General features: G+C 42.8%; 1 protein-coding gene across 1 annotated transcript in view; it reads left to right on the top strand.

Annotated features, from left to right (window-relative positions):
- The window catches only part of LOC124035287 (serine/arginine repetitive matrix protein 4-like), a 153,990-nt gene that overhangs the window by 84,592 nt on the left and 42,521 nt on the right, over positions 1 to 26,877 (top strand). Inside the window, exons 2-5 of the mRNA XM_046348745.1 lie at positions 7,771 to 7,917; positions 20,873 to 20,965; positions 23,057 to 23,149; positions 25,514 to 25,591. Of these exons, the coding sequence (XP_046204701.1) occupies positions 7,771 to 7,917; positions 20,873 to 20,965; positions 23,057 to 23,149; positions 25,514 to 25,591 (411 nt within the window). The remainder of the gene's footprint in view (positions 1 to 7,770; positions 7,918 to 20,872; positions 20,966 to 23,056; positions 23,150 to 25,513; positions 25,592 to 26,877) is intronic.

The following is a 26,877-nucleotide window of genomic DNA, read 5'->3' on the forward strand; positions in this document are numbered from 1 at the left end:
TGTACAGTACACCACATTAAAGAAACACCGTGTTACAGTCCTTGATGAGTCTGAATCAGTTGAGTTCAACAGATGTCCAGATGGTTTGGTTCAGTTGAGTTCAACAGATGTCCAGATGGTTTGTCTGCAGCAGTGCCACATGACAGAGTGTAACAGTATAATTTTAAACCGTCCTCTCGCCCATACCCGGGCGCAAACCAGGGACCTTCTGCACACAACGACAACAGTCACCCTCGAAGCATCATTACCCATCGCTCCACAAAAGCAAAAGCCCTTGCAGAGCAAGGGGAACTACTACTTCAAGGTCTCAGAGCAAGTGACGTAACCGATTGAAACGCTATTTAGCGCACACCGCTAACTAAGCTAGCCGTTTCACATCCGTTACACTCACCCCCCTTTTGACCTTCCTCCTTTTTCCGCAGCAACCAGTAATCCGGGTCAACAGCATCAATGTAACAGTATAATTTTAAACCGTCCCCTCGCCCATACCCATACCAACTCAGGGTGATAGGTCCACTGTCAATGTACAGTACTATTACACTATTAACCAGGGACCTTCTGCACACAACGACAACAGTCACCCTCGAAGCATCATTACCCATCGCTCCACAAAAGCCGCGGCCCTTGCAGAGCAAGGGGAAACACTACTTCAAGGTCTCAGAGCAAGTGACGTAACCAATTGAAACGCTATTTAGCGCACACCGCTAACTAAACTAGCCGTTTCACATCCGTTACAAGAGCAACAGAGCCGAGCAGAGCCTGTGCCACTGTGCCACTGTGCCAGGAGTCACTCTGATAAACACAACCCAGATTATACTGCTGATGTTTCCACTATTAGCGTTCCCACAACAGCAGGAAGTGGTTAACCAGAGAACCATTGGAGTATGACATTACTATGACTGTAGTGACAGTGCTCATCTTGATTCTGGAAAACAAAATGGCATGATGGTATGTTTCAGAGGGGGCTGGTTTTGGAGGAGGTATGGGAGGACTGGCTTACTGTAAGACTGGAATGGAATAGAACTGGTACACCTTTGTAAACCCTGTGAATTTAAACCAACTCTTTATGTACTTTCTATCTCATTATGAGTGTTGGTCATGTTGGGATATTGCTATATTAACACGTCTTCATGGCATAGAGAGCATGTTATTTCCCTACAGAGAGCAGTTTCACCTTAGTGCAGGCTCTGACAGAGTCCTCCTCAACCTATGACTTATTTTAGCTGTCTTTTCACATGCTTTCCACATGTCACAGGTTCTGCCAGGATTCCTGGCGATTACAGTCCTCATAACGTCTCCACATCGACGTTCCACATGTCACAGGTTCTGCCAGGATTCCTGGCGATTACAGTCCTCATAACGTCTCCACATCAACGTTCCACATGTCACAGGTTTTGCCAGGATTCCTGGCGATTACAGTCCTCATAACGTCTCCACATCGACGTTCCTTTTACACACACTAAATCCCTTCTCTGTTGGTGTTCATTCAAAGGCTTTTGTCGATGAGACTATGCTTTGAATAGTCCCCTTTGAGTACCTTCAAACACTCCCTCCCAGGCACTCCCAGCAGCCAGTGGTTATGGATTACTATTACAAAAGGATTTCATATGGCTCTGAAACTTAGAGAGAGGTAGAAGAGAAAGACAGAGAGAGGGAGCTCACAGGTATACACGGGCTGCGGTAAATCGAAGCGCTTAGAAAGTTTCTCCCGTAAATTCCTGGCTGGGCCAGGCAGGATCAAGGGAGAGTGCATTGGTGATGACAGAATCGATTTTATTTAGAATTCTCATCAGCCCCAGCTCTCAGCTCTGACAGGGAATAACAAACAACCACGGCCTTCTAGGTAACGAGAGCCTTGTGCCCAGTTCACCTCTAGCACTCCTTTATCAAGAGCACACAGGGAACTAACAATAACAACAGGAGCTAACACAAGAAATCAACATGTTATTCTTGTTCTGCTTGTTAGTGCTGATTATAGTCATATTTCAGGATCTTTTCATGTAAAGGGATGTGGGACTTATGCTAGCGTGATGGATTGCCCAAGGACAGCGAGAATGATATAAAAGATGCTTCAGAGCTTAATTGTGCACTGTTCGTCAGAATGAAAAACAAATTGATACATTTTCAAGATAACAAGAGTCAAGACAAATCTGCAAAGATATTATAACAAGAGTCAAGACAAATCTGCAAAGATATTATAACAAGAGTCAAGACAAATCTGCAAAGATATTATAACAAGAGTCAAGACAAATCTGCAAAGATATTATAACAAGAGTCAAGACAAATCTGCAAAGATATTATAACAAGAGTCAAGACAAATCTGCAAATTTATTATAACAAGAGTCAAGACAAATCTGCAAAGATATTATAACAAGAGTCAAGACAAATCAAGACAAATCAAATCTGCAAAGATATTATAACAAGAGTCAAGACAAATCTGAAAAGATATTATAACAAGAGTCAAGACAAATCTGAAAATTTATATCTATAACAATAGTCAAGACAAATCTGCAAAGATATTATAACAAGAGTCAAGACAAATCTGCAAAGATATTATAACAAGAGTCAAGACAAATCTGCAAAGATATTATAACAAGAGTCAAGACAAATCTGCAAATTTATTATAACAAGAGTCAAGACAAATCTGCAAATTTATTATAACAAGAGTCAAGACAAATCTGCAAATTTGATATTATAACAAGAGTCAAGACAAATCTGCAAAGATATTATAACAAGAGTCAAGACAAATCTGCAAAGATATTATAACAAGAGTCAAGACAAATCTGCAAAGATATTATAACAAGAGTCAAGACAAATCTGCAAAGATATTATAACAAGAGCAAAGATATTATAACAAGACAAATCTGCAAAGATATTATAACAAGAAGTCTGCAAGATAAATCTGCAAAGATATTATAACAAGAGTCAAGACAAATCTGCAAAGATATTATAACAAGAGTCAAACAAATCTGCAAAGATATTATAACAAGAGTCAAGACAAATCTGCAAAGATATAACAAGAGTCAAGACAAATCTGCAAAGATATTATAACAAGAGTCAAGACAAATCTGCAAAGATAACAAGAGTCAAGACAAATCTGCAAAGATATTATAACAAGAGTCAAGACAAATCTGTCAAACAAATCTGATATTATAACAAGAGTCAAGACAAATCTGCAAAGATATTATAACAAGAGTCAAGACAAATCTGCAAAGATATTATAACAAGAGTCAAGACAAATCTGCAAAGCAAAAGATATTATATAACAAGAGTCAAGACAAATCTGCAAAGATATTATAACAAGAGTCAAGACAAATCTGCAAAGATATTATAACAAGAGTCAAGACAAATCTGCAAAGATATTATAACAAGAGTCAAGACAAATCTGCAAAGATATTATAACAAGAGTCAAGACAAATCTGCAAAGATATTATAACAAGAGTCAAGACAAATCTGCAAAGATATTATAACAAGAGTCAAGACAAATCTGCAAAGATATTATAACAAGAGTCAAGACAAATCTGCAAAGATATTATAACAAGAGTCAAGACAAATCTGCAAAGATATTATAACAAGAGTCAAGACAAATCTGCAAAGATATTATAACAAGAGTCAAGACAAATCTGCAAAGATATTATAACAAGAGTCAAGACAAATCTGCAAATTTATTATAACAAGAAGACAAATCAAATTTATTATAACAAATCAAATCTGCAAAGATATTATAACAAGAGTCAAGACAAATCTGCAAATATATTATAAATTTATTATAACAAGAGTCAAGACAAATCTGCAAAGATATTATAACAAGAGTCAAGACAAATCTGCAAATATATTATAACAAGAGTCAAGACAAATCTGCAAATCTGCAAATTTATTATAACAAGAGTCAAGACAAATCTGCAAATATATTATAACAAGAGTCAAGACAAATCTGCAAAGATATTATAACAAGAGTCAAGACAAATCTGCAAAGATATTATAACAAGAGTCAAGACAAATCTGCAAAGATATTATAACAAGAGTCAAGACAAATCTGCAAATATATTATAACAAGAGTCAAGACAAATCTGCAAAGATATTATAACAAGAGTCAAGACAAATCTGCAAAGATATTATAACAAGAGTCAAGACAAATCTGCAAAGATATTATAACAAGAGACAAGACAAATCTGCAAATTTATTATAACAAGAGTCAAGACAAATCTGCAAAGATATTTAACTTGCCATCAGCACCCATCCCCCCCAAAAAATAACGGTCCATGCAACTTCCACTGCAAATAGCAATGTACACTCATAGAAAAAGGGCTTTCAGAAGGGTTCTTCGGCTCTCCCCATAGGAGAACACTTTTTGATTTCTGGTAGAACCCTTTATAGTTCCAGGTATAATTATTTTGGGTTCCATGTAGAACCCTCTGTGGAAAGAGTCCTTCATGGAACCCAAAAGGGTTCTACCTGGAACAAAAAAAAGAGAAACAAAATCATGTTCATGTGTAAATATTCCTCTCCTCTCTCAGCCTCAGTCCCTGTGCTTTGATCATTTTAACCAGCCAGTCTAGCGCGCATTAGCTGTCTTCATTGAACCCATCACCTTTAAAATGAGCCGTCGTGTTGGAGAGCACCCAGGCTGAACTTTTACATAATTCCTTTGACACTGCAGGCCCTTGCAGACGTGTGTGTGTGTGTGTGTGTGTGTGTGTGTGTGTGTGTGTGTGTGTGTGTGTGTGTGTGTGTGTGTGTGTGTGTGTGTGTGTGTGTGTGTGTGTGTGTGTGTGTGTGTGTGTGTGTGTGTGTGTGTACATACATACATACATACATACATACATACATACATACATGTGTACATGTACATACATACATACATACATACATACATACATACATGTTTACATATACATACATACATACATACATACATACATAGATGAACAAGGCAGTTCACCCACTGTTCCTAGGCCATCATTGAAAATAAGAATTTGTTCTTAACTCACTTGACTAGTAAAATAAAGGTTCAATTAAAAAAATAGTATATATATATATATATATATATACTATTTTTTAAATTGAACCTTACAGACATATACTCACTTGACTAGTAAAATAAAGGTTCAATTAAAAAAATAGTATATATATATATATATATATATAAATATATACTATTTTTTTAATTGAACCTTTATTTTACTAGTCAAGTGAGTATATGTCTGTGTGTATGCATGTGTGTTCTCTCCCGTGTTTGTGTGTGTGGCCCTCAGTCTATAATACCGAGGTGGGAGAGAAAGGAAAGCTCTGAGCGTCTGACTCTGGCTGCAGAGGGAGAGGAGGAGGCTGTTCTTAGCAAGGAAGATGAGGAGGCTGTTCTTAGCAGAGGGAGAGGAGGAGGCTGTCCTTAGCAGAGAGAGGAGGAGGCTGTTCTTAGCAGATGAAGATGAGGAGGCTGTTCTTAGCAGAGGGAGAGGAGGAGGCTGTTCTTAGCAGAGGGAGAGGGGGAGGCTGTCCTTAGCAGAGGGTAGTTTTAGTATGTGGGTCATCTGATGGTAGTAGCTTTGCAATAAATATAAGCCGTGGTTTCTTCACAGAAGGACAAACTCAAGGAACTCTGTCTGGGCTTTGACTGTTCAACTTGAAAAAGCCTCCCCATTGCTACGCAGGCCAACCTTGAGACTTTGAGATGCAAAACATAATTTCAGAAGATGTCAGGACAACTGAAGCATGTAAATAACTGCATTTCAACTGACAGCTCATTTGAATGAGGAATAGCTGATCGCTGGTGTTATCTAGGATCTGCATCCCAAACGGCACCCTATTTAGTTAGTGCACTACAGGGATCTGGTCAAATGTAGTGTACTTTATAGGGCTCTGGTCAAAAGTAGTGCACTACATAGGGTATAGGGTGCCATTTGGGCTGCATTTCTGTGGGTTCTCGCCCATGTCTGAGGAGGCTGTCTTTAGTAGAGGGAGAGGGGACTGTCTTCAGTAGAGGGAGAGGGGACTGTCTTTAGTAGAGGGAGAGGGGACTGTCTTTAGTAGAGGGAGAGGGGACTGTCTTTAGTAGAGGGAGAGGAGGCTGTATTTAGTAGAGGGAGAGGAGGCTGTCTTTAGTAGAGGGAAAGGAGACTGTATTTAGGAGAGGGAGAGGAGACTGTCTTTAGTAGAGTGAGAGGAGGCTGTCTTTAGTATAGAGCGAGGAGGCTGTCTTTAGTAGGGGGAGTGGAGGCTGTCTTTAGTAGAGGGAGAGGAAGATGTCTTTAGTAGAGGGAGAGGAGGCTGTCTTTAGTAGAGGGAGAGGAGGCTGTCTTTAGTAGAGGGAGAGGAAGCTGTCTTTAGTAGAGGGAGAGGAGGCTGTCTTTAGTAGAGGGAGAGGAGGCTGTCTTTAGTAGAGGGAGAGGAAGCTGTCTTTAGTAGAGGGAGAGGAGGCTGTCTTTAGTAGAGGGAGAGGAAGCTGTCTTTAGCCGGAGGAAAGTGAATTGAAAATTGAATTTTCAAGCCACCATTATGCTTGAAGATATGGAATGTGGTCGTCAATAATGCGCTGTTTTGGTTTTGCCCCAAACCAGCACTTTGTATTCAGAACAAAAGTGAATTGCTTTGCAATACTTCCTTCATTTGAATCTGTCAATTAGTTTAACATTCTAGAATAACTACAATGATGTTGATCCATCCTCAGAGGACATTCCTGCAGTCAGCATACCAATTGTACGCTCCCTCAAAACCTGAAACATCTGTGGCATTGCGTTGTGTGACAAAACTACACATTTTAGATTGGCCGTTCACTTCCCCCAGCACAAGGTGCACCTGTGTAATGATCATGCTGTTTAGCTTCTTGATATGCTGCACCTGTCAGGTGGATGGATTATCTTGGCAAAGAACAAATGCATCATCATGAATTTTGAAAATAATAATGGCAATGTTGCACAATCCAGGTGTGGAAAAGCTCTTAAAGATTTACCCAGACAGACTCACAGCTGTAATCACAGGCAAAGGTGCTTCTACAAAGTACTGACTCAGGGGTGTGAATACTTATACAAATTTGATTTCTGTATTTAATTTGGAATTTGAATTTGGAATATATTAGCAAAATGTGGAATAAGTCAAGGCATATGAATCCTGCATCTATATATATATAGAGAGAGAATAGAGAGAGAGAGAGAGAGAGAGAGAGAGAGAGAGAGAGAGAGAGAGAGAGAGAGAGAGAGAGAGAGAGAGAGAGAGACAGAGAGAGAGAGAGAGAGAGAGAGAGAGAGAGAGAGAGAGAGAGAGAGAGAGAGAGAGAGAGAGAGAGAGAGAGAGAGAGAGAGAGAGAGAGAGAGAGAGAGAGAGAGACAGACAGACAGACAGACAGAGAGAGAGAGAGAGAGAGAGAGAGAGAGAGAGAGAGAGAGAGAGAGAGAGAGAGAGAGAGAGAGAGAGAGAGAGAGAGAGAGAGAGAGAGAGAGAGAGAGAGAGAGAGAGAGAGAGAGAGAGAGAGAGAGAGAGAGAGAGACAGAGAGAGAGAGAGAGAGAGAGAGAGAGAGAGAGAGAGAGAGAGAGAGAGAGAGAGAGAGAGAGAGAGAGAGAGACAGAGAGAGAGAGAGAGAGAGAGAGAGAGAGAGAGAGAGAGAGAGAGAGAGAGAGAGAGAGAGAGAGAGAGAGAGAGAGAGAGAGAGAGAGAGAGAGAGAGAGAGAGAGAGAGAGAGAGAGAGAGAGAGAGAGAGAGAGAGAGAGAGAGAGAGAGAGAGAGAATATATGCAACTAAATCCATTTTTCTTCTTTTTTTCTATCAATCCACAGCACTGAGACAACAACATGCCAGCCACTCAAGGCTGATGGGAGGAATGCCGAGGCAGCAGACACCAAGTTGGACACAACCACAGACAGAAATGGATGCATTAGAGACATGGGAAGACGCAAACATGGCAGCTATCATCGGACGCGGAGGTGAGTGCCTTTGACTAAATTTATTCACTATTTTTCAAATAGTGAAGGTGAGCAGTCTTTGCAGATAAGTGGGTTTGAGAATTTAACACTTGTCTTCTGGTTTCTTTTCTAACACAAAGTTACCCAGCTTTCTTTGGCACGACTGTTCGAACAGACCTAGCAGTTAAGAGCGTTGGGCCAGTAACCAACAATCTGCCGTTCTGCAATTGAGTAAGGCATTTAACCCTCAACAACTGCTCCCTAAGCGCTGATGAAATGGGTTAACAGGCAGAATTCAGATGGGGTTGGGTTAAATGTGGGAGACGCACAATTGAATGCATTCAACTGAATTGTAACTGACTAGGTATCAAGATGGCGTCAACAGATATGGTAACTCTGCTTCTAGCTCCTAAGAAACTTTGCAGTATTTCGTTTTTTTGTATGTTATTTCTTACATTATTAGCCCAGAAATGTTTTTGTGTTATTACATACAACCGGAAATAACTTTTGGATATCAGAGCGGGAATACGACCTTCCTAAATTGGATCCTTTGTTCGTACCCCCAATTAAACTTATTCCAGAGGCTGCTCCAAAACCCTGCCGGCGGTAAAGGGGGTATTCGGAGTGGACTTCTAGTCGGACTCAGGAGGTGTGCACACCATCCACCGCTTCTGAGTGTATTACTCGCTAATGTTCAGCCTCTGGATAATAAAGTCGACGAGCTCAGAGCGAGGATCTCCTACCAAAGAGACATCAGTTATTGTAACATACTGTTTCACGGAAACATGGCTCTCTCGGGATATACTGTCCCCGTCCATACAGCCAGCTGGGTTCATCGTGCAGACAAGAATAAAGAACTCTTTAAGAAGAAAGGCAGGGTTTCATGATTAACGACTCATGGTGGGATTGTGATAACATACAGAAACTCAAGTCCTTTTGTTCACCCGACCTAGAATACCTCGCGATAAAATGCTGACCGTATTACCTCACAAGATAATTATCTTTGGTTAAAGTAACAATGGTGTATATTCCCCCTCAAGCCGATACCACGACGGCCCTTAAAGAACTACTACTATCTTGAAGCCGCATTCATTGTAGCTGGTGATTTTAACAAAGCAAATTTGAGGAAAACGCTACCAACACATTAACTGTCATACTGGAGCTGGAAAAACATTGGACCACTGCTACTCAACTTATCTAAATGTCTACAAGGCTATCCCCCACCCTCCCTTTAGCAAATCTGATCACCACTCCATTTTGCTCCACCCTTCCTATCAGGCAGAAACTCAAAACAGGAAGTACCTATGCTAAGGTCTATTCAACGCTGGTCTGACCAATCGGAATCCATGCTTCAAAATTGTTTTGATCACGCAGACTGGGATATGTTCTGGGTAGTCTCTGAAAATAACATCAACGAATACACGGACATGGTGACTAAGTTCATCAGGAAATGTGTAGGAGATGTTGTACCCACTGTGACTATTAAAACCTACCCAAACCAGAAACTGTGGATAGATGGCAGCATTCATGCAAAACTGAAAACACAAACCACCACATTTAACCATAGCAAGGTGACTGGGAATATGGCCGATTAAAAACAATGTAGTTATTCCCTCCATAGGCAATCAAACAGTGGAGGTCCTGTCACGAAGTCCAGGATCCAGTTGCAGAGGGAGGTGTTTAGTCCCAGGATCCTTAGCTTGGTGATGAGCTTTGAGGGTACTTTGGTGTTGAACACTGAGTTGTAGTCAATGAACAGCATCCTCACACAGGTGCTCCTATTGTCCAGGTGGGAAAGGGCAGTGTGGAATGCAATAGAGATTGCATCATCTGTGGATCTCTTTGGGCAAATTGTGTGCAAATTGGAGTGGTTCTAGGGTTTCTGGGATAATGGTGTTGATGTGAGCCATTACCAGCCTTTCATGGCTACGGACATGAGTGCTGCGGGTCTGTAGTCATTTAGGTAGGTTGCCTTTGTGTTCTTGGTGCACAGGGACTATGGTGGTCTGCTTGAAGCATGTTGGTATTACAGACCCTATCAGGGACATGTTGAAAATGTCAGTGAAGACACCTGCCAGTTTGCCAGCACATGTCCAGAGCACACGTCCTGGTAGTCCGTCTGGCCCCGCAGACTTGTGTATGTTGACGTGTTTAAAGGTCTTACTCACGTCGGCTACGGAGAGCGTGATCACACAGTCATCTGGAACAGCTGATGCTCTCATGCATGCCTCAGTGTTGCTTGCATCGAAGCGAGCATAGAAGTGATTTAGCTCATCTGGTAAGCTCGTGTCACTGTGCAGCTCGCGGCTGTGCTTCCCTCTGTAGTCTGTAATAGTTTGCAAGCCCTGCCACATCCGACAGCGTCGGAGCCGGTGTTGTATGATTCAATCTTAGCCCTGTATTGACGCTTTGCCTGTTTGATGGTTCGTCGCAGGGCATAGCGGGATTTCTTATAAGCTTCCGGGTTAGAGTCCCGTATCTTGAAAGCGGCAGCTCTACCCTTTAGCTCAGTGCGAATGTTGCCTGTAATCCATGGCTTCTGGTTGGGGTATGTACGTACTGTAACGACGTTCGTCTGTTGTAAGAAGAGAGTCAGACCGAAATGCAGCGTGTAGGTTACTCATGACTTAAATGAATGAAAAGGTACATGAAAATAACTGAACTAAATACAAAAACAACAGAACGGAACGTGAAACTAATTACAGCCTATCTGGTGACAACAACACAGAGACAGGAACAAACACCCACAAAATACACAGCGAAAGTCAGGCTGTCTAAATACGGTTCTCAATCAGAGACAACGACAAGCACCTGACTCTGATTGAGAATCACCTCCGGCAGCCAAGCCTAACTAGACACACCCCTAATCAGCAGCGATCCCAAATATTACAAACCCCAATGCGAAACACAACATATAAACCCATGTCACACCCTGGCCTACCCAAACATATAACAAAAACACAAAATACAATGACCAAGGCGTGACACATACAGTCACTGTGGGGACGAAGTCCTCAATGCACTTATTGATAAAGCCAGTGACTGATGTGGTGTACTCCTCAATGTCATCAGAAAAATCCCAGGACATGTTCCAGTTTGTGATAGCAAAGCAGTCCTGTAGTTTAATATCTGCTTCATCTGACCATTTCTTTATAGACTGAGTCTGTGCATCCTCCTTTAATTTTTGCCTGTAAGCAGGAATAAGGAGGATAGAGTTGTGGTTGGATTTACAATATAGAGGGCGAGAGAGAGCTTTGTATGCGTCTCTGTGTGTGGAGTACAGGTGATCAATAATTTTTTCCCTCTGGTTGCGCATTTAACATGTTGATAAAGATTTGCTAGAACTGATTTAAGTTTAAATTAAAGCATTTAATTTAAAGAATCTGGCCACTAGGAGCGGCGCCTCTGCGTGAGTGGTTTCCTGTTTGCTTATTTCCTTATACAGCTGGCTGAGTGCGATCTTAGTCCCAGCATCTGTCTGGGGTGGTAAATAAACAGCCACGAAAAGTATAGCTGAGAACTCTCTAGGCAAGTAGTGTGGCCTGCAGTTTATCACAATATACTCTGCTTCAGGCGAGCAAAATCTAAAGACTTCCTTAGATTTTATGCACCAGCTGTTGTTTACAAATATGCACAGAACGCCCCCCCCCCCCTCGTCTTAGCGGAGTGTGCTGTTCTATCCTGCCGGTGCAGCGTGTATCCCGCTAGCTGAATATCCATGTTGTCATTCAGCCACGATTCCATGAAGCACAGGATATTACAGTTTTTAATGTCCCGTTGGTAGGATATTTGTGATCGTACCTCATCTAGTTTATTGTCCAATGATTGCACGTTGGCCAGTAATATTGACGGTAATGGCAGCTTTCCTAGTTGCCTTCTGCGCGTCCGGACGAGACATCCGGCTCTTCATACTCTGCGTCTTTTCCTTTTGCGAATAATTGGGATGTCTGCCCTCGTGTGAGTCCTTCTTGTTGTTGTTATTGTTGTTGAAGAAATCTATGTCTAATCCAAGTTGAATGATCGCTGTCCTGATATCCAGAAGCTCTTTTCTTCCGTAAGATACGGTTGCAGAAACATTACGTACAAAATCATTTTCAAATATCGTGAAAAAAAACACATAATGGCACCATCTCCTCCGGCGCCATTTTGATGGTGAAACATGGGACCAACACTTTACATACATAATATTTTTATTCAGTATATATACTGTATTCTAGACATGGCACATCATATAGAACTTATAAATCCTGTTATGGATCATGCGCATTTTCGCAGCTTTTTGTTAAAAATCGCGCAACATTTCAGTGTCCTGCTACTCATTCCAGGAATATAGTATATGCATATGATTAGTATGTGTGGATAGAAAACACTCTGACGTTTCTAAAACTGGTTAAATCACGGCTGTGTCTATAACAGAACGTGCGTTTCATCGAAAAGCGCAGAAAAATCTGATCACTGAAAATGGGAAAATATATCCATTCGCTACTTGAACCAATTGTTGAATGGGAACCACATTAAATGGGGCTGAGGTTGCAATACCTACAGCTTCCACACGATGTCAACAGTCTTGTCATTTATCTAGGATTTGTTTCTTGGTCAAACGGACACGAGGTAGCGCATTTCTTCCGGTCTCTGACTGGATGTTTTGGTTGAGAAATATTTGGACATGATATCAGGACGTGGAGCTATTGAATATACATCGCCCCGTGATCATTTTGATAGATTATTAACGTTTACTAATACCTAAAGTTGCATTACAAAAGTATTTTCGAAGTGTTTTGTGAAAGTTTATCGTCGACTTTTTTTATTTAAAAAAATGACGTTGCGTTATCAAACTCAGTTTTTTCCTTGATTACACAGTCTTCATAGATCAATATCTAGGCTATATATGGACCGATTTAATCGAAAAAAAGACCCAATAGTGATGTTTATGGGACATCTAGGAGTGCCAAGAAAGAAGCTCGTCAAAGGTAATGAATGTTTTATATTTTATTTCTGCGTTTTGGGTAGCGCCGGCTACCGCAAAATCTGTCGTTTTAGGTGACGTTGCAGTACTTTGGGGGTGCATGCTATCAGATAATAGCTTCTCATGCTTTCGCTGAAAAGCATTTTACAAATCTGACTTGGTGGATAGATTCACAACGAGTGTAGCTTTAATTCAGTACCTTGAATGTGTGTTTTAATGAAAGTTTGAGTTTTATCAAAAACTATACGTGTCGCTCTTGAAATTTCCGCTGATTTGATCCCGACAGCGGAACCCACTCCCTAAAAATATTTATTTTATTTTGGGCGGGGGGGGGGGGGGGGTGTTTATGTGTGTATTTTTTTATTGCTATGTATTACAGCACTGTTGAAGCTAGAAACACAAGCATTCCGCTTCACCTGCAATAACATCTGCAAATCCGTGTACGCAACTATCACAATCATCATAATAACTGGACCAAAGTGCAGCGTGATCTTGGTTCCACATCTTTATTGCTATGTGGACCTCAAAGCAAAACAATAAACGAACAAAACGAAACGTTAAGCTACTAATATGCTCACAGACTATACATAGTCAAGATCCCACAAAGTACAAAGGGGTAATGGCTGCCTAAATATGATCCCCAATCAGAGACAACAATAAACAGCTGCCTCTGATTGGGAACCATACCAGGCCAACATAGATGTAAAAATCACCTAGATAAACCACCCTAGTCACTGTCACGCCCCAACCAACATAGAGAATAAACAGCTCTCTATGGTCAGGGCGTGACAGCAACCAATAAACTTTCACTTTATTTTATTGTATTTGATTAGCAGAGAGAGAGGAGAGCAGGGGAGAGAGAGGAGATGAGGAGGAGAGGAGGAGAGGAGAGCAGAGCAGAGGAGAGGAGAAGAGATGAGGAGAGAAGAGAGCAGAGGAAAGGAGAGAGGAGTGTCAGGGGGGAGAGTGAGGAGGGCAGGGGAGAGAGGAGATGAGAGACCAGGAGAGGAGGAGATGAGGAGGGAGAGCAGGGGAGGGAGATGAGAGCAGGAGGGAACAGAGCAGGGGTGAGGAAGAGCAGGGAGAGAGGAGAGCAGGGGAGAGAGAGAGCAGTGTCAGGGGGAGAGTGGGGAGGGTAGGGGAGAGAGAAGAACAGGGGAGCATGGGAGAGAGAGGAGTGCAAGGGAGAGCAAATGAGCAACATGAAACAGTCTCTGATGTTTTTCTGATGATTATTATAACATATTTTACACATGATAAGAATCTGGCTAAAATAAATTATTCATGGTGGAGAACTTTTAATTTCTTAGAAGTAAAATAAATAGTGTTTTGATTAATGACTAAGGCCAGTAGTTTTTTGGGGGGCAGGTCACATAGTGAGGAAAAACTCCTATGCCCATCCTTGCCTGATTCTGTTTTGAGTGTTTTCATTGGACAACCAGGGAATGCTAGAAGGAAGCAGTAAACCTGCAGGTTGGTAGGTAGTCTATTGGTTAAAAGTGTAGGGCAAAATAACTGAAAGGTTGCTGGTTTGAAACCCAGAGACAACGTGTTGAAAAATCTGCCAATGTAACCTTGACCTTAACCTTGTCCTATCTCTGTGCACCACTAGCTGACAGCTTGAAGTAATGGCCTCCATCAGAGGTCTGTTTATCATAGCTGTTCCCTGAAGGTCAGAGAGCTAAGGAGAGAGACAGGAGCTAAAACCAAACCGCTCATTGAAAGATAGAGGGCTATGATGGCAAAACCACTGACATCAACCGACTCACCTCAGATTCATCTCTCGTGACAGTCGATGGAAATTGTCTCTGACTGCGGTCGTTTCTGTAGATGTCTAGCTAATGTTGTACATATAGCTAGCTACCTTTTTGATTAGCTGTTGATCTTCAAGGACAAGGTTACTACAGTTGGAGCAAATACGACAAATCTCTATGACTGTTTCATCCATCTTTATTTTATTCAATCACCATATCATGCTTTATTGCCTAACCAGAAATTACTCTTAACTACAGATCTAGGATTAGATTACCAGTCCCCAATCCTAACCTTTAATATGTACAGTACAGTCAAAAATGAGATTTTCCTGTAAAATAAAATAAAAAAAGAAAGAAAAACATATTTCCAGACTATGAGGTTGAAATAACACTGAAATGGTGAAAATGAGGACAATACCCTTTTAGCGTAAGAACAGAAACACCTGGAGTTTCAGCCTGTTCAGGTGGGATGGGCTTTTTGACCCACAATTTGTATTTCAACCTTATTTTACCAGGTAACACATTGTCATTTATAGCAACGACCTGGGGAATAGCTACAGGGGAGAGGAGGGGGATGACTGAGCCATTTGAAAACTGGGGATGATTTAGGTGACCGTGTGTCACGTTTTGACCTTTATTTCCTTTGTTTTGTATTTATTTTAGTATGGTCAGGGCGTGAGTTGGATGGGCAGTCTATGTTTGTTTTTCTATGTTTTGGGGTATTTCTATGTTTCGGCCTAGTATGGTTCTCAATCAGAGGCAGGTGTCATTAGTTGTCTCTGATTGAGAATCATACTTAGGTAGCCTGGGTTTCACTGTGTGTTTGTGGGTGATTGTTCCTGTCTCTGTACCAGATAGGACTGTTTGGGGTTTTTCACATTTCTTGTTTTTGTAGTCAGTTGTTCATGTGTACCTTTACGTATTAAAAAGAACCATGGACACTTACCATGCCGCATATTGGTCATCTGATCCTTTTCGCCTCTCTTCTTCGGAAGAAGAGGAGGAAATCCCTTACACCATGATAGTATAAGGGCCAGATTGGGAATTTAGCCAGGATACCAGGGTTACCACCCCTACTCTAACGATAAGTGCCATGGGATCTTTAGTCACCACAGAAAGTCAGGACACCCGTTTAACGTCCCATCCGAATGACGGCATGACATCACAATCTGATTATTCCAACCAATGACCAGTCATATTTTATTTGCATATGTACCCTCCTACTTTAAAGGGGTAAGCGGGGTAGGCTCTAGAGTCTACAATCCTATCCGCCAATCAGGGCTGTGGATGTAAATATATGTACATTTGTATCAACATGCCCATACGATCAGACTGAGCATTTCAATGGCAAACGGAGGCTCAGGGGAAACAAATGATAACAAATCTATATTTTGAAGAAAAACCTTTCCCTGCCTGTTTGCACTGAGAACCTGTTGCATAACAGCATGATGCTTAGAGCCACTCAGACACTGTTAGAGACTACATGTGTTTACAGTTTTCAGGGACCATGCTAATTTGTAAATCAACAGTGTTCTACCTGCTCTGTACATTTACATTTACATTTAAGTCATTTAGCAGACGCTCTTATATTGACGGCTCTGATTACACATTTGAAATGTTTGACATCTATATGCACAAAGTGCTCTGCTAGCAACCAAATGTAGGCAATAGCTGCATTCACTAGCATAAGTGCATGTTTATGTTTGTGTGGGCAGGCGGGCATGTACTGTATGCATACTGTGTGTGTGTGTGTGTGTGTGTGTGTGTGTGTGTGTGTGTGTGTGTGTGTGTGTGTGTGTGTGTGTGTGTGTGTGTGTGTGTGTGTGTGTGTGTGTGTGTGTGTGTGTGTGTGTGTGTGTGTGTGTGTGTGTGTGTACCTCTCTGTACTGTGTGTGTGACAAACCTGTGACTGCTCTCTCTCTCAGCATCACTTCACTTGCCAAACATATTTACACCTCAACCACCAGTGATATAAACACACAGCGAGTCCAACCCAATTGATCTCCTCCATGACACACTCTCCACTTTTTCATAGAACACTCATTTAATACCTCATTATAAAAACCAACGCAAAGCTGTCCAAATGAATCACAGAAAAAACACCCTTTCTTGCACATCTCTCTGTTCCTTTCTCACTCTCTTTGTCTCACTTACTCCCTCTCTTCCTCACTCCCACCAGTCTGTTGGTGCTTCAAAGGGCCTTCGTCGCCACGATGCATCAGCCATTTGCAGAGAGAAAATTAAGTGGACATTTCATGAGCGTTCATCTTGAGGGACAGATGGGCTTCGTCAAGAGTTACATCTTTATATTGACAAATTAACATGCTACGGGTGGAAAGGCAATGTCTGGGAGGGGCGGACACTACATGAATGAAACGACCCCCCCCCCCCCAAAAAAAAAGTGACTGCCCTTGACCAGCATAAAAACGTCCTGTGGCATTAGCATGGAAAAGCCCCCGCGATATGCAACTTTTCAAGGAAGTTAGGAACCAATATACACAGGCAGTTAGGAATGCAAAGGCTAGCTTCAAACAGAAATTTGCATCTTGTAGCACAAACTCCCAAAAGTTATTGGACACTGTAAAGTCCATGGAGAATAAGAAGACTGCTCACTGCCCACTGCCCACTGCTCACTGCCCACTGCCCACTGCCCACTGCCCACTGCCCACTGCCCACTGCCCACTGCCCACTGCCCACTGCCCACAGCTCACTGCCCACTGCTCACTGCTCACTGCCCACTGCTCACTGCCCACTGCCCACTGCTCACTGCCCACTGACCACTGCCCACTGCCCACTGCCCACTGCTCACTGCCCACTGGACTGAGGCAAGGAAACGTTGTCACCACCGATAAATCTATGATAATTGAGAATTTCAATAAGCATTTTTCTACGGCTGCCCATGCTTTCCACCTGGCTACCCCTACCCCGGTCAACAGCTCTGCACCCCCCACAGCAACTTGCTCAAGCCTCCCCATTTCTCCTTCACCCAAATCCAGATAGCTGATGTTCTGAAAGGGTTGCAAAATCTGTACAAATCAGCTGGGCTAGACAATCTGGACCCTCTCTTTCTAAAATTATCCACCGCAATTTTTGCAACCCCTATTACTAGCCTGTTCAACCACTCTTTCGTATCGTCTGAGACCCCTAAAGATTGGAAATCTGCCCCGGTCATCCCCCTCCTCAAAGGGGGAGACAATCTAGACCCAAACTTTTGCAGACTCATATCTATCCTAACCTGCCTTTCTAAAGTCTGCGAAAGCCAAGTTAATGAACAGATCACTGACCATTTTTAATCCCACCGTACCTTCTCCACTATGCAATCTGGTTTCCGAGCTGGTCAAGGTCTTAAACAATATCATAACCACCAATGATAAAAGACAAGACTGTGCAGCCGTCTTCATCGACCTGGCCAAGGCTTTCGACTCTGTCAATCACTGCATTCTTAACTGCAGACTCAATAGCCTAGGCTTCTCAAATGACTGCCTCGCCTGGTTCACCAACTACTTCTCAGACAGAGTTTAGTGTGTCAAATCGGAGGGCCTGTTGTCCGGACCTCTGGCAGTCATTATAGGGGTGCCACAGGGTTCAATTCTTGGGCCGACTCTTTTCTCTGTCTACATCAATGATGTCGGTCTTGCTGCTGGTGATTCTCTGATCCACCTCTACGCAGACGACACCATTCTGTATACTTCTGGCCCTTCTTTGTACACTGTGTTAACAAACCTCCAGACAATCTTCAATGCCATACGACACTCTGTCCACGGCCTCCAACTGCTCTTAAATGCAAGTAAAACTAAATGCAAGTAAAACTAAATGCATGCTCTTCAACCGATCGCTGCCTGCACCCGCCCACCCGTCCAACTCTGGACAGTTCTGACATAGAATATGTGGACAACTACAAATACCTAGGTGTCTGGTTAGACTGTAAACTATAATAATAATAATATAATATATGATAATAATAATAATATATATATAATATATAATAATAATAATATATGCCATTTAGCAGACGCTTTTATCCAAAGCGACTTACAGTCATGTGTGCATACATGTGTGCATACATTCTACGTATGGGTGGTCCCGGGGATCGAACCCACTACCCTGGCGTTACAAGCGCCATGCTCTACCAACTGAGCTACAGAAGTCCTTCCAGACTCACATTAAGCATCTCCAATCCAAAATTAAATCTAGAATTGGCTTTTTATTTTGCAGCAAAGCATCCTTCACTCATACTGCCAAACATACCCTCGTATAACTGACCATCCTACCGATCCTTGACTTCGGCGATGTCATTTACAAAATAGCCTCCAACACTCTACTCAGCAAATTGGATGTCGTCTATCACAGTGCCATCCGTTGTCACCAAAGCCCCATATACTACCCACCACTGCGACCTGTATGCTCTCGTTGGCTGGCCCTCGCTCCATATTTGTCACCAAACCCACTGGCTCTAAGTCATCTATAAGTCTTTGCTAGGTAAAGTCCCACCTTATCTCAGCTCACTGGTCACCATAGCAGCACCCACCCGTAGCACACGTTCCAGCAGGTAAATTTCACTGGTCATCCCCAAAGCCAACTCCTCATATTGCCGCCTTTCCTTCCAGTTCTCTGCTGCCAATGACTGGAACGAATTGCAAATATCACTGAAGCTGGAGTCTTGTATCTCAATTCGCTAACTTTAAACATCATTTGTTAGAGCAGCTTACCGATCACTGCACCTGTACACAGCCCATCTGTAAACCCAACTACCTCATTCCCATATTGTTATTTAGTTTTTGCTCCTTTGCACCCCAGTATCTCTGCTTGTACATTCATATTCTGCACATCTATCACTCCAGTGTTTAATTGCTAAATTGTAATTATTTCACCACTATGGCCTATTTATTGCCTTACCTCCCTAATCTTACTACATTTGCACACACTGTATATATACTTTTCTATTGTGTTATTGACTGTAGGTTTGTTTATCCCATGTGTAACTCTGTGTTGTTTGTGTCACACTGCATTGCTTTATCTTGGCCAGGTCGCATTTGTAAATGAGAACTTGTTCTAAACTTGCCTACCTGGTTAAATAACGGAGAAATTAAAAAATGAATTAAAATAAAGAGCACCTTGCCATAAGGTCTAAGCAGGAATGTAAATTCATCATGGCTACATTTCCACTACTCCCTGATCTAATTGCTGTGAAGTTAGCTGAGGGCCCTGGCTGTTGTGAAGCTGTAATAGCCCGTTCGCCGCCTTTTCGATTATGTGCAACTGTTCTTGACTGCTGATGCTCGCCAGTGGCCAACAACTTGACTTTGAGCCAATCAGAGAGCACGATCCCCCATGTCGGAAGAGCCCAAAAAAATAAAATAGGATATATGAGGGCATTTTCTCCGTACATCCATACATGAACCATTACATGTAATTTGCATTGTAGGCTATGGGATGGTAGCTAGCTTAGTGCACAGACGCAATGCACACAACACTAAATACTTCCTCCAAGATAGCTACCCACTTTAGCTAGTATAGACATTATATTACAATCACAATGGATGAGCTAGTTTTCATGAAACAGCTCCTGTGTTGGCTGCTGCGTTTGTGCAGTGTCTTAGCTGTCTACCTAGCTATGTCGTGCTAGCTAGCAAATATGCTAATGTTAGCTAGCTAGCTAAACATTTGGCTATGGGCTGGCACTGGCAGTATAGGATTATGGAGAGTGAAATAAATTGTAGTTATCTAGCTGTGGCCATCTGGCTAGTAACAACAAGGGCTTTGTATAAAATAGATACGGGGCAGATAGCTTGGAATCTAGACCACAAGCAATACGCATGGATATGCATTGCAAAACAATGCTATTGCCATCTTCTGGTTTGACATATTAAAACAAGGTTGAGTGTCTGACGACTTCAAGGTCTTTGCTGTGTGAACACAAAAGAGTTTGACTGGCGACACCGTTCAGGGCTGCTAAGTACTCTCAGCAGGCAAACTTATTGGTGTCTGAGCTTTAAGCGAACATGTATCCTACATTTTTGTTAGTTGGTCACGTTGGAACTATTTTCTTGGGGAGACAGTAAATTATTAAAATTACTTTATTTTTAAAGTCATTCCTGTGTGGCCCCAAATATAGTTGATCGGCAATGCTGTTAGCATACAGAGTCCCTGTATACAGGTGTCCTGCAGGAGTCTCATACAGTACTGCAGAAACCTTAGTCTCCCTGAGGAGAACACATCGGTAACCCTGTCCATCCCTGTCTCTCTCCTGTTGCAGTGTGTTGTTTGATGACGATCTTTCCCCTCGGCCCCACGCTTCCAAGGGGAAGAAGAAGAGGAGGAAATCGGAGAGAAAGAGGAAGAGGGAAAGGTCAGTTCATAAATTAAACCAGCACTCTTTTGTCCTAGTGAAACCAGCACTATGGTGGCCTAGTGAAACCAGCACTATGGTGGCCTAGTGAAACCATCACTCTGGTGGCCTAGTGAAACCAGCACTATGGTGGCCCGGTGAAACCAACAATATGGTGGCCTAGTGAAACCAGCACTCTGGTGGCCTAATGAAACCAGCACTATGGTGGACCGGTGAAAACAGCCCTATGGTGGCCTAGTGAAACGAGCACTATGGTGGCCTATTGAAGCCAGCACTATGATGGCCTAGTGAAACCATCACTATGATGTGGTGGCCTAGTGAAACCAGCTCTATGGTGGCCTAGTGAAACCATCACTATGATGGCCTATTGAAGCCAGCACTATGATGGCCTAGTGAAACCATCACTATGATGTGGTGGCCTAGTGAAACCAGCTCTATGGTGGCCTAGTGAAACCATCACTCTGATGGCCTATTGAAACCAGCACTATGATGGCCTAGTGAAACCATCACTATGATGTGGTGGCCTAGTGAAACCAGCACTATGGTGGCCTAGTGAAACCATCACTATGATGGCCTATTGAAACCAGCACTATGATGGCCTAGTGAAACCAGCACTATGGTGGCCTAGTGAAACCATCACTATGATGGCCTATTGAAACCAGCACTATGGTGGCCTAGTGAAACCATCACTATGGTGGCCTATTGAAACCATCACTATGATGGCCTATTGAAACCATCACTATGGTGGCCTATTGAAACCAGCACTATGGTGGCCTATTGAAACCAGCACTATGGTGGACCGGTGAAAACAGCAGTATGGTGGACCGGTGAAAACAGCACTATGGTGGCCTAGTGAAACCAGCACTATGGTGGACCGGTGAAAACAGCACTATGGTGGCCTAGTGAAACCAGCACTATGGTGGACCGGTGAAAACAGCACTATGGTGGCCTATTGAAACCAGCACTATGGTGGCCTATTGAAACCAGCACTATGGTGGCCTAGTGAAACCAGCACTATGGTGGACCGGTGAAAACAGCACTATGGTGGACCGGTGACAACAGCACTATGGTGGCCTAGTGAAACCAGCACTATGGTGGACCGGTGAAAACAGCACTATGGTGGCCTATTGAAACCAGCACTATGGTGGCCTATTGAAACCAGCACTATGGTGGCCTATTGAAACCAGCACTATGGTGGACCGGTGAAAACAGCAGTATGGTGGACCGGTGAAAACAGCACTATGGTGGCCTAGTGAAACCAGCACTATGGTGGACCGGTGAAAACAGCACTATGGTGGCCTAGTGAAACCAGCACTATGGTGGACCGGTGAAAACAGCACTATGGTGGCCTATTGAAACCAGCACTATGGTGGCCTATTGAAACCAGCACTATGGTGGCCTAGTGAAACCAGCACTATGGTGGACCGGTGAAAACAGCACTATGGTGGACCGGTGACAACCGCACTATGGTGGCCTAGTGAAACCAGCACTATGGTGGACCGGTGAAAACAGCACTATGGTGGCCTATTGAAACCAGCACTATGGTGGCCTAGTGAAACCAGCACTATGGTGGCCTATTGAAACCAGCACTATGGTGGCCTAGTGAAACCAGCACTATGGTGGCCTATTGAAACCAGCACTATGGTGGACCGGTGAAAACAGCACTATGGTGGCCTAGTGAAACCAGCACTATGGTGGCCTAGTGAAACCAGCACTATGGTGGACGGGTGAAAACAGCACTATGGTTACCCGGTGTGATGGGTCTATTTCTAGACATGTTCTAACTGTTCTCTGAGCAAACTGACATTTTAGAGACGCACACAGAGAGAGAGGGATATTATCAGCTTTGATAGAAGAGTGCTTTTAGATAATGGTGTGTGTGTGTGTGTGTGTGTGTGTGTGTGTGTGTGTGTGTGTGTGTGTGTGTGTGTGTGTGTGTGTGTGTGTGTGTGTGTGTGTGTGTGTGTGTGTGTGTGTGTGTGTGTGTGTGTGTGTGTGTGTGTGTGTGTGTGTGTGTGTGTGTGTGTGTGTGTGTGTGTGTGTGTGTGTGTGTGTGCGTGGTCATAATGTTTTTTTTTGGTTCTGTCATAGGTCTCCGTACTGCAGTCTGTCTCCGGTGAGGAAGAAGAAAAAGAAGAAGAGCTCTAAGAAAAGCAAGAGCTCTAAGAAAAGCAAACGCCACAGGTAGCTGCTTCCTGTTTCATGTCATAATGTGAAACTCCACAGGTACCTACTTCCTGTGTCATATAATTCTGTCAAATGCAACAGGTAGCTACTTCCTGTATCCTGTCTTCAAAGGGGGAGACACACTAGACCCAAACTGTTACAGACCTATATCCATCCTGCCCTGCCTTTCTAAAGTCTTCGAAAGCCAATTAAACAAACAGATGACCGACCATTTCAAATCCCACCGTACCTTCTCCACTGTGCAATCCGGTTTCCGAGCTGGTCATGGGTGCACCTCAGCCACGCTCAAGGTCCTGATATCATAACCGCCATCGATAAAAGACAATACTGTGCAGCCGTTTTCGACTCTGTCAATCACCGTATTCTTATCAGCAGACTCAATAGCCTTGGTTTCTCAAATGACTGCCTCGCCTGGTTCACCAACTACTTCTCATACAGAATTCAGTGTGTCAAATCGGAAGGCCTGTTGTCTGGACCTCTGGCAGTCTCAATGCCACAGGGTTCAATTCTTGGGCTGACTCTTTTCTGTATATATCAATGATGTCTCTCTTGCTGTTGGTGATTCTCTGATCCACCTCTATGCAGATATATATATATATTTTTTTAATTTTACCTTTATTTAACCAGGCAAGTCAGTTAAGAACATATTCTTATTTTCAATGACGGCCTGGGAACAGTGGGTTAACTGCCTGTTCAGGGGCAGAACGACAGATTTGTACCTTGTCAGCTCGGGGGTTTGAACTCGCAACCTTCCGGTTACTAGTCCAACGCTCTAACCACTAAGCTACCCGGCCACCCCAGATGACACCATTCTGTAAACATCTGGCCCTTCTTTGGGCACTGTGTTAATAAACCTCCAGACGAGCTTCAGCGCCATACAACACTTCTTCCATGGCCACCAACTGCTTTTAAATGCAAGTAAAACTAAATGCATGCTCCTCAACCGACCGTTGCTCGCACCTGCCTGCCCGACTAACATCAATACTCTGGACAGTTCTGACAACTACAAACACCTAGGTATCTGGTTAGACTGTAAACTCTCCTTCCAGACTCACATTAAGCATCTCCAATCCAAAATTAAATCTAGAATTGGCTTCCTATTTTGCAACAAAGCCTCCTTCACTCATGCTGCCAAACATACCCTCGTAGAACTGACTATCCTACCGATCCTTGACTTCGACGATGTCATTTACAAAATAGCCTCCAACAATTTGCCTCCAACGCAAATTGGATGTAGTCTATCACAGTGCCATCCATTTCGTCACCAAAGCCCCATATACTACCCACCACTGCAACCTGTATGCTCTTGTTGGTTGGCCCTCGCTCCATATTCGTCGCCAAACCCACTGGCTCCAGGTCATCTATAAGCCTCTGCTAGGTAAAGCCCCACCTTATCTCAGCTCACTGGTCATCATAGCAACACCCACCCGTAACACACGTTCCAGCAGGTATATTTCACTGGTCATCCCCAAAGCCAACTCCTCATATGGCCGCCTTTCCATCCAGTTGTCTGCTGCCAATGACTGGAACGAATTGCAAAATTCACTGAAGCTGGAGACTTATACCTCCCTCACTAACTTTAAGCATCAGCTGTCAGAGCAGCTTACCGATCATTACACCTGTACATAGCCCATCTGTAAATAAACCATCCAACTACCTCATCCCCATAATATTATGTTTTTCTCTTTGCACCCCAGTATCTCTACTTTCACCTCATCATCACACATCTATCACTCCAGTGTTAATGCTAAAATGTAATTATTTCACCACTATGGCCTATTTCTTGCCTTACCTCCCTAATCTTACTACATTTGCACACACTGTATATAGATTTTTCTATTGTGTTATTGACTGTACGTATGTTTATTCTATGTATAACTCTGTGTTGTTGTTTGTGTCGCACTGCTTTGCTTTATCTTGGCCAGGTCGCATTTGTAAATGATAACTTGTTCTCAACTGGCCTACCTGGTTAAATAAAGGTGAAATTAAAAATAATAATAATAATAATGTCAAACGTCACTGGTAGATACTTGCTGTATCATGTCATAATGTCAATTTCCACAGGTAGCTACTTCCTACATCGTAATGTCGTTGTTGATCAGTATTGAAATTAGTTACTTTGACGATAAATGTATTTCACCAGAAGACACCCTATGGGTCTGCCACGCAAGATTACTTTGGCAATAACAAAAACATATATTATAGACTTTATACTCCAACTGATCTACTACATCACTAATGTCTGATGTCGGAGGGTAGTGGCTGAGTTAGTTTTAATAGCAGGCCTCTCCCTCAATTAAATGGAAAAAGAACTAGTGGAAGTGTCAGCAACAACAATAAGTGATTATTTTTATTTTCCAGGTACAACTCTAAAAAGACAAAGCACAGCTCTTCTAGTTTGAAACATAAGAGGAAGGATGATCGAAAACACAAGAAAAGGTTGGTCAATGTGATTTTTCTCATTAATTCAGGAACATATATCTTTCCATCACAGTACATTTTCTACAGCCCAATCTCTCTTCTAGCCATCCTTTTCCCTCTCCTGCGATTATAAACCAGTGGCTCCCAAGCGGGGGATACTAGGACCCATGGGGGTTCTTGGCCTATTCACAGGGCATACGTCAGAAGACTGCATTTTACCATAGGCCTACTGTTAAAATGCACATGACGGGGTACTTCAGGGGTACTCATTTAAGAGCAGAATTCCGTTGGTGGTACATTACCTGAAAAAGGTTGGGAACCACTGTAGTAACGCCATCCTTCTGCTACGACCAGAAGCTGTGAGGAAAGATAAACATGATCCTTTAAAGCAGAGGAGCACAATTGGCGGAAGGTTCTATCTGGACCTCGACACATTTGTCATGAATAATTGTTAAATTAAATACTGATGAAGTAACCCTTTTTTTCCAATGTACACATACTGTGCTGGCTCAGTGCAGCTGGGAAGGTCCCAGACAGCGCCCCATACTACTGTGTGTTGTCCAATCATGTCCGTTATTTAAATCACTTCATGAAACTCAGCCAATCAAAGCGAATGTTTACAATGCATGTTAGTAGACCGATGTTGTTAGAGAGAGAGAGACAGCAAGAGAAGCAAAAACGTAAGCGAAAGGAGAAATTATAGAATGCTATGCACAAAAATGAGGAAAGTCGATAAAGAAAATGTAGCTTTCAAAGAGGAGTGGACAGACAAATATGCCTTTATCCTTCCTGCAGCGAGTGTCAAACCACTCTGCCTGATATGTTCAGAGACCGTGGCTCACTATTGTTAAGTGACTGTCCCACTGGATGTCATAAGGTGAATGCACCAATTTGTAAGTCGCTCTGGATAAGAGCGTCTGCTAAATGACTTAAATGTAAATGTAAATGTAATAAAAAGTGCCAACGTGAAGTGCCACTACGAGGCGAAGCACAGATCTTATCCACAGCAGTCTGACGTTAGGACAGGCAAAATCAACTCAAAGCCCAGTGTGATCGGTCCACCAGAATCCTCTCCCATGCATTCACTGCTCAACAACGTGCAAACGAATGTTCCCAAAAAAACAGCTTTGATTTTGGGTCAACACCAGAAGCCATTTACTGACGGGGGAGTGGTGATGGAGTGTAACGAATGCTGTTGAAACTTTACTTGACGGTAAACAAAGAGACGAGCTGTGTGAAAAGATCAAGCAAATCCCAATGTCACGTACAACAGCAGCAAGAAAGAGTGAAATACTAACAGAGGA

This window comes from Oncorhynchus gorbuscha, linkage group LG05 (assembly GCF_021184085.1).
Source record: "Oncorhynchus gorbuscha isolate QuinsamMale2020 ecotype Even-year linkage group LG05, OgorEven_v1.0, whole genome shotgun sequence".
Lineage (NCBI taxonomy): Eukaryota > Metazoa > Chordata > Actinopteri > Salmoniformes > Salmonidae > Oncorhynchus > Oncorhynchus gorbuscha.